The sequence below is a fragment of the Malaya genurostris genome, chromosome 3, assembly GCF_030247185.1.
Source record: "Malaya genurostris strain Urasoe2022 chromosome 3, Malgen_1.1, whole genome shotgun sequence".
NCBI classification, from domain to species: Eukaryota; Metazoa; Arthropoda; class Insecta; order Diptera; family Culicidae; genus Malaya; species Malaya genurostris.
Window position 1 is genome coordinate 202,798,845 of NC_080572.1, and position 8,619 is coordinate 202,807,463.

Sequence of the window (8,619 nt, forward strand, 5' to 3'; positions counted from 1 at the left end):
CCGTGCGTGGGAATCATTCATAGGGGAGGGGGGGGGTCCAAGGGAGGGTCCTCCCCCCCCCCCCCCCCCTGCGCACGGGCCTGAACGGATAACAAATGTTTTTATCCGGTTTTCCTGTCGACTGTCGCAAACAAACAAAACATGCTTCGTCCACAGCGGCGGTCGGCAAAAAAGAACTTTGAAATTAAGAACCGGATCTTCCGGTGAAACCCTCAACGAGTGAGCACATTGTATCGTGTAAGTGCGGTGAAATTGTGAGTATTTCACGAGAAAGAGAGGATTTTTATCTGTACTTGCGCGACTCGACATTGTCTCGCAGCGGGGTTTTCACTTGTAGTCCGGTGAAAAGAAAGTCCATTGGACGATAAACGAAAATTAACTCGTAATAGATATAGCCTAAGTTGCTGAGTCATCCATCGGTGTCATCTAAAGTTAGGTGACGCCAACCAAATGTAGTAGAAGAAGAGGGAGAACCGAATTAAAACATTTGTTTTCAAAAGCTCGGATAAACCTAAAGTTCAGATAAAAGGGATTGATTTGGCTTAAGCAGCTTATGAAGTTCATAAATAGCATTCTAAGAAGCCTGCTTTTAAAGTAATTACACTCAATTGAAAGATCGCGCGACGCAACCGAACATCTAAGTTGCTTCTAGAACACCACCCCGATTCTGCATTTCGTTTGAATTGGATTATTTCGATCGAATACGAAATTTTGCATTCTGCATCTCGATCCACCTCGAGTTTTCCATACAAAAACATCACTCGATTGAATTACAGAATGCAAATTTTACGTTCGATCGAATAATTCCGATTCGATCAAAGTACAGAATAGTGATTAACATTGTTCAGCCTCTGTGTCGTGAGAAAAATCGCGCAAAACTTCTTCTGTACCTTCAAGTGGCCAAAAGTTCCACACGTACTTTTAGGGTTCTTTTTATTTTTTGTTTGGTTGGAAAGTATGACCATAATGACCATCGGTTTAGTTTATTGTCACATGGACTTTACATGGGGTTCATGAAAGTCTACGAGGGGGAGGGTGGTTTTATGCAAAGTCTACGTCGTCTCATTTTTTTATTCACAAAAAATTACAGAAATCTGTCAACCAAGCCAGAATTATGTTTCATTCAATCATATTCGAAATAAATAAAATGTATACCATTACTGAAGTGCCAATTTTCGGAAAAATATCTTTTTCTATCGTTCATCCGGTAAAGACGTTCGAGAATCATTGTATCTCATTGCCTCTTGTGTATCTGTAATAACTGAGAATTGATAACACCTCCCGGTGAACAACTTTCAAAGTAGAATATATAATTTAACTAACTTTCAACCCAAATGGTACATTCTTGCGTTCGCTTTGAGGCTTTCAGTATCATCTTGACCGTGGACCATCTCGAGAATTATTTTAACTTTTAGTTAAAGTTGAGCAGTTAGCAGCTTGTCGTTCCGAAAAGTCTACGAGGGAGGACGGGAGCTGTGTTGAACTTTTCGAACTATTTTTCCTGGGGTATTGCTTCTTAAAGCCGAAGCAAAGATACTTTATCCGATTTCATTCCAATTCGTTGATTGAAGGTCGAGTAACCGCCAAAATGAAATCGCTACTCTGCTAATGAGATGACTATTGGTACAATAGCCCTACGAAATAAAAATTTTGTGCTTGATACTCGGCGACCATGTCGAGTTTGTAGAATTGCATAAGTTATGCGATCAACCAAACGCACAAATATATAAACATCGGAAAATAGATAAAATACGGTGTACTGGAAATAAAGCTAAAACTATTATCAAATTCAAATGAATTGTAGTAGTCCTAGTAACATTTACAATTATTCTGTTACTAGAGATCTATTTCAAAATATTGAACAGTAAGTAGAATAAAAGTGTAGGCAATCAAGATCAAGTTTTAGAATCGGTTTTGGCTCGAAACACTGGCGACAAAAAACAGGACCCTCTCAGAGTTTCACCGTTTTTATAATTATTCCACCATGCAGTATGCTAGCTGGTTCATATCGAATAATGAAAGGGAGGGTCGCCGTTGCTAGGATAATGTTTGTATCCTGACTTGGTTATTATTTGTGTGCTGTGAATAAAAATATTCGATCGCTTTGTTGTACTAAAGTTTTTTCCAATCGAAGACAAAACTAATATAGTAAATAAGTGATGGCCTCAGCAGAAGTGGATGAGATCGTTAAGTTGGAACCAGCTGCTATTATCGGATTTGATGGTATGTGCGAGTCAGATATAGAACTGAATAGATGATATTTTGTTCGTTATTAGGTCACGTCATTGCCGGACTGCGGATTCATCCAGACGGACGACATCTGATATTCCCGTTAGGCAATGAAATCTCGATATACGAGTTAGAAACTAACAAACAAACGTTTTTGCGAGGTCACACCAACACGATTTCTACGGTAGATATATCCCCGAGTGGCAGGATGGTTGCATCCGGTCAAACAAACCATATGGGTTTCCGGGCTTACGTGATCATTTGGGACTGGCTGAGTCGCAATGAGATATCCCGGTACGAGCTTCATCGAGTCAAAGTGCAGTCATTGTGCTTTACCTGTAACGAGCAGTATCTTGTGAGTTTAGGTGGCAAGGACTGTGGGTCGATCATTGTTTGGGATATTGAACAGAAGTATTTTATCAATGATTTTTTCTTATTTAGTTTTCGATTAGTAACGATTTTTTTTAACAGCGTGGCCATTTGTGGAACTATCGCAACTAAGGAAACAACTGGTGATGCCACCAAGGTCTGTGCACTTAATAAGCGCTGGACTACTTTTGTTTCGGGCGGAGATCGTAAGGTTCAATGTGCCGTCATTTCCACTCAATCTTTAGATGTTATAATTTTCAGAAAACCTCCGCGTCTGGAATATTGATCCGGAACGGAAGCGTTTAAATGTGCAGGACGTAGCCGTTGGTAAGTTGAGACGGGAGTTCACAGGTATGCGGATCACAGAAAACGATGATATACTCTATGTTGGAACGATGAGCGGTGACGTTGTCAAGATCGGATTAAACGTTAGCTGTAATCCAAACACCGGAATCCACGACAAAATTCCGGTCCTATTGGGATGTTTCGGAAAGCACAATGCAAGAAAACCAGTGGGCAAGGACTGCGAAAAATATCACTATGGCGTGCGCGACTTGTTGATCGTAGGTGACGGTATGCTGATAATTGGAGCTGGTGATGGAACGATCGATATGGTTCAAGAGCGAAAAGTTAATTTTAGAAACTACAACAGCCCAACGTGGCCTCAGTTTACTTCGGTATTTATGAGGCTTTTAGTTTAGCACGGCTATCTTTATTTTTGTTTTGCATTTTACAGCTTCAATCCACCAAAGTAGGAGGCGTTATTACATCTCTGCAAATTGTAAACCAATCCTCATTATTGATCGGAACGAATGGCTGCGAGATATACTCACTGGAAATAAAGCATCTCTCTTCAAGTTTGAGATTACTAAAAACTTGTCACACTAATGCAGTGTATGATATTGCGTTTCCTTAGTTAGTACACTTCTAATCATTGCCGTCATTCAAACTATAAAACTATATTGTTTTCAGCAACTTCTCTCTGGTGTTCGCCACTTCGAGTCACGAATCGATCCGCATCTGGTCCACATCACGAATGCAGGAGCTTCTACGAATTGTGGTTCCGAATTTCGCCTCCTCGTCGATTGTATTCGCTCGCGATGGAAAAAGTATCATTTCTGCTTGGAATGACGGGGTCATACGAGCCTTCACCCCACTTACGGGAAAACTTATCTACGCAATACCGAACGCTCACAACAAGGGCTGCTCGTCCGTCGCGGTGACGAGCAACGGGAAATTTCTGGTAAGTGGCGGCATTGAAGGACAGGTTCGGGTATGGAAGATCGAACCATACGTGCAGAGTATGATCGGTGTGCTAAAGGAGCATTATGGTCCGATTGAATCCGTTCATATAAACAGCTTCGATAACGAAGTTGTGTCGGCTTCGCGGGATGGATCCTGTGTTATTTGGGACTTGATTCGGCTAACTCGGAAGCATGTAATATTTGCTCACACGCAATTTATAGCGGCACAGTATTATCCCACAGGTGTACAGATATTGACCGCTGGGTCTGACAAGCTGATCGGTTATTGGGAAGCATTCGATGGAAGTTTGGTACGGGAAGTGGAAGGATCGAAATCGGGCCCAATCAATGCAATCGACATGAACATGACCGGTGATCACTTTGTTTCGGCAGGAACGGATCAGGTTGTTCGGTTGTGGGATTATCAGTTAGGCGAGCAAGTGGCCGTCGGCATCGGCCATGCAAGTGCAATTACATCCGCGAGGTACAGTCCGAATGGCCAGTTCCTAGTGACTGGTTCAACCGATGGAGGAATTTTTGTTTGGAGCGTTCCGGAGGTTAAAAATGTTTTTTTTTCATACAGTCTAGCAAATAAGTTAACAAACAAACTATTACTAATTTCAGAAATTTCACATAAAAATGTCGCCTCCTCATCAATGCACGGGCGCCAAAGATGGCATCACGAAGAAGGGTTTGGGAGCTAAAACGTCTAATGAAAACGTACGACAATTGGAATCGGCCCGATCAGACAGGTCTAGCCAAATTGCAAAATGTCCGGATGTGGATCTTACTGCCAAACCAACAATCGATCCCTGTGTGGATACTGCATCACTAGTCGATGAACACGAACAGCAAGAACAACTAGAAACTCGCTCTATTCATTCCCAAAAATCTCAAATATTCCAGTAGTTTATTAACAGTAGAATTAATTGCATTGCATACATATAATCATATTCTATTGATAGAGAGCGGTTCATTGATCAGTCTATACTAAAGATAATTATTTATACAGGATGTCAGTTTGAGTCACTTTTGAGTATGTTGCCAATAAAATCATTGATTTCAGCGCGCGCAGCTTTGAGTTGAGGAAAATCATCATCTTTGGGTTCGTACATGTTGGCACAATGGGCTGTACCGTTGATGAAAATGGTCGGCCTTTTCAAATCGTTGCTATAGATAAGACCTAGGCGATGCCACGGATCGATGGAACCATGCACATACAGCACATTGGTAGTTGGTGGATTTAAAGCACCATAATTAGTGTTTGTTCGGTACACGGCTCGTTTGAGAGTTTCGCTATTGAACTTTTCTCCATAAATGTCTAAGCATTGCTGAATAAAAAAATCAACTGGGAAACGATTTCCAAAAACTGAATCCGATTCATCGGATGTCTGATAGAAGCCAAATTCGTTACAAGTCTGGTATGTCCATTGACGGGCTAAAAATAGATTTGTCCAGTTAAAAATACCAACAAAGTCGACAATGAACTCACCTCCGCTTGCAACTTCGGCATCCCAAGAAGTATTTTGCATCTGCTTAATCGTTTTATTATAAACGTAATCCAGACATTTTTCGCCGTCTTGAATCATTACTAATTTGTTGACTTCTGCCAGGCGATTTACGGGAACTCCAATGCTCTGGTTAGTCATTATTTCACAAACCTGGTCAATGGTGATTTTTGCATGGGGGCTGTTATCCTTATTGTACTGCACAACGCCTGCGAAATTGGAAGCCACTGCTTCAAAGAGACTTGCAATGTCCAATGGATTAGAAATCGACTTCTCTACCGGATCACACAGCTTAAACTTCTCCGTTAAACTCCGCTGGCCAATCATGTGTTTTAGTAACGTTTCTATTTGTGACATTGCACTATGAATATCAGTTACACACTGTTCGGAATATTGCCCAAGAGAATCGACTACTACTTGAAAGTACTCCTTGAAATCAATTTTAGCTAAAAGCGGTCCACTGCTGCTGATAGCACCGTGAATAAGGTGAGGATACTTCTCTCTTAACCAGGCAGCCAATGAACCCGGATATGAACCTCCGAATGCAATCCAAAAGTTTTGTTCAGTCAACTTGTATTTATTATTGATTGCTTCAATAAAATAGGCTAAATCGGCAAGTGCTTGTTCCGATGTAAGGTAAAGAAGATTTTCCGTAGCTAGGTTTTTTGTAGGTTGACTTTTACCATAGAAACGGTGCTCTAATTGAAAGCACAATGCGCCGTATTGTTCGGCATAGTGAATCCACGCTCCCTCATTCATCCAACGAGCGGTGGCTTCTCCCTCGCCACCAATCATAAGAAACACTGGTCCATTGCCGGAGGATGAATTAAAAAATCTATCATTCACATAGTAACGTTGTTTCCAAGTTGCAGGATTTGTTGGATCGTTGTGATCCAATATTTGATCAAACCATAAAGTTTGAACGTTGTCACTTAGCCCTTGAAATGACCAGTGTCGGCTTGGACTGTCCGTTGAGAATTGCTTGCCACGCCAAAATTTCCGAGTACATTGAACTTGATAATTTGCGAACAGTATAACTAATAACACTAAAACTGCAGATGTATTTCGGTTGATCATTTTAACATTAATTCTATTGCATTAAAGGATTGTATTTTCATTGACGACGCACACTGTTTACATGTGACTGAAGACTAAGTGCAAGCATGCGAATTTTTAAACAACAGCTGAACTGATAATGCTTTTGATAGTATTGTGAGTGATCGTTGACCCTGTAATCTTTCCTCAAACACGCAGGAAAAAAGTTTGCAAAAATCAAACAATTAATTTGAACTGAATTTTGACGTGCTCAGCAGAGCTGCCATTTTAAAATCTGTGTTTCAAAGTTTATCGTTTATTGTTTATTATCTGAAAAAAATTGTAAATAATGAAAAAATCTTTGATCTGTGACACGGAAACTGGTTAGTAAAATAGATGAAAACTGCACACGTATGCAGCGTTTATGGATATATTTGTATGCGAAATAAAAATACGAGCAAAACCAGTCCAGTTAACTAGTCTGGAATTTGATTCGGAATTCAATATGATTTCAAAATGGATGAACAATCGATTCCAACTCGGATCAGTTCGGAATCGATTGTTGCATCTATTTCGGAATCCATTAGGAAGTCATACTGAAATACGAGTCGACTGGGAGTCAGATTGCAGCTTACAGCAGAAAGAAAAATCTCGATTTGATTCTCAATCGACGTTAATGAAATTTAGACGTACTGAAAATCAAGCACTATATTTTGCTGTTTCTGAGACATATTGCAAATAACTGACATGTTATTACATATTAAAAAACAGACTGTTTCTTGCTTATACCCGCATACGCATGGCTGCCAGATAGCTGAGTAAACGCTGCCAGCTGGAAAAATATGGCTGGCAGACATTCTGGTGACCGACTGTCTGCCGGATATACAACTCAAACGATACAACCGTATCCACCAGGATTTTTCCACATTGGAATCTTTGACATTTTCTGCGAAGGTGAGAAGATGAAAACGCTCGGCTAACTTAGATACAGGCGACTTTGTTTTGTCAAATTGGATTTGACAACCGTCACTGAATCAATTTTGGTAGCCGTCTGGTGGCCATGGCTGCCCATGTAGCCAAAACGCTATGCGGGTAGGAGTGATTGCCAGCAGGCGAAATATGGTTGTTCTGTTATTTTGATTTATATTCAAAAAACTTTTCCATCGTTTTTGGAATATCACGATTTATTTGCACTGAGAGGTGAGAGAGACAATATGACTTGTGCTTGTCGTGTCGTGTCATGTAATGCAATATTATTTTGGAATCTATGCTTCAAATTTCACAAACGATACTGATCCAAGGTTTTGATATTTTCAAATGTGGTCGATAAAAATAATGAACTATCAGTTGTGGTTAAGAAACGAAAAACAAAGATTGCAATTGTTTGAAATATCTTCGAGTTACAGCAAAACTTTTGATGTCACAAATAGACGAAAGAGTTATTTTGTTTCTCAAACTACACTAAACAGGTGAATAATTTTTCACTTGTTAGCAACAAATGAAGCCATAAACTAATTTATGTTTATGTTTTACACTTTGAAATACGGCATGACGGAAAATAGAAGTGTTGCTCAATAACAGCCATCACTCGTTTGGATATTCATTTATTTATTTATTTACAACCAACAGACGCATGACTGGTTTCTTCAATCCACGAAAGCGCCGTTCGCGTCGTAGTTTTCAAACGTTTATTGTTGTGTTATATTGGCAGAAAACAATAACAGAACTATACTTTATAATTGCATGTCATGTTTTGGATCATGGTTCAACACTAGTGAATATCCAACTGATGAACCTTCCAAACGACAAGATTCCATTCAGGCTGTAATCTAAAAGAAGAAGGTAATTCTAATTGTCAAACTTGTCGCAGTCACGAAGGCTTAAATGATATTTCTTTAGATATTTTTCTCAGTGTGTGACGAGGAACTCATTTTTTATAATGCTCGAGTACGATTTAGCAGTTGAGTGCAGGAATGAGCAGGGTAATGTTCTTTTCTGGCAACTGTATGGTTGCCGGACAATCGTGTTACGGTTCAGAACTGCTTCCAGGATTGTCACAAGAATAACTTTCATGAAAATTAAAATGTTTGTTTTTCTTTGTGTAGAATTTTTAAATAATTCATATTTTTACGAGGTTGATATTATATCCTTAACATGCAGTTCTCTACATAACTCCAGTGTGAAAGAAGTAAATAAAAAAATTTTTGTTCAAACTTAATTTCTTATATGGCAAC

General features: G+C 39.7%; 2 protein-coding genes across 2 annotated transcripts; one reads left to right on the plus strand and one right to left on the minus strand.

The window, feature by feature from the left end:
- The first annotated feature begins 2,106 nt into the window (after window positions 1–2,106).
- On the plus strand, window positions 2,107–4,751 carry LOC131437599 (cilia- and flagella-associated protein 52). The gene is made up of 7 exons (XM_058607055.1): window positions 2,107–2,223; window positions 2,277–2,640; window positions 2,701–2,804; window positions 2,860–3,275; window positions 3,335–3,513; window positions 3,571–4,399; window positions 4,467–4,751. The coding sequence occupies exons 1-7, from the start codon at window positions 2,160–2,162 to the stop codon at window positions 4,749–4,751; spliced, it is 2,241 nt and encodes a 746-aa protein (XP_058463038.1). The 5' UTR covers window positions 2,107–2,159.
- LOC131437601 (putative serine protease F56F10.1) lies at window positions 4,720–6,670 on the minus strand. Its single transcript, XM_058607056.1, has 2 exons — window positions 5,335–6,670; window positions 4,720–5,280 (listed from the first exon to the last, which is right to left on the minus strand). The coding sequence occupies exons 1-2, from the start codon at window positions 6,425–6,427 to the stop codon at window positions 4,859–4,861; spliced, it is 1,515 nt and encodes a 504-aa protein (XP_058463039.1). The 5' UTR covers window positions 6,428–6,670; the 3' UTR covers window positions 4,720–4,858.
- Window positions 6,671–8,619: the final 1,949 nt, after the last annotated feature.

Coding starts and splice junctions, on each gene's coding strand:
- LOC131437599 (XM_058607055.1), top strand. CDS start 2,160: ATGGCCTCAGCAGAAGTGGATGAGATCGTTAAGTTGGAACCAGCTGCT. Junction 2,805..2,859: donor TTTTGTTTCGGGCGGAGATC/GTAAGGTTCAAT, acceptor TATAATTTTCAG/AAAACCTCCGCGTCTGGAAT. Junction 4,400..4,466: donor TTGTTTGGAGCGTTCCGGAG/GTTAAAAATGTT, acceptor TACTAATTTCAG/AAATTTCACATAAAAATGTC.
- LOC131437601 (XM_058607056.1), bottom strand. CDS start 6,427: ATGATCAACCGAAATACATCTGCAGTTTTAGTGTTATTAGTTATACTG. Junction 5,281..5,334: donor TGCCGAAGTTGCAAGCGGAG/GTGAGTTCATTG, acceptor ATCTATTTTTAG/CCCGTCAATGGACATACCAG.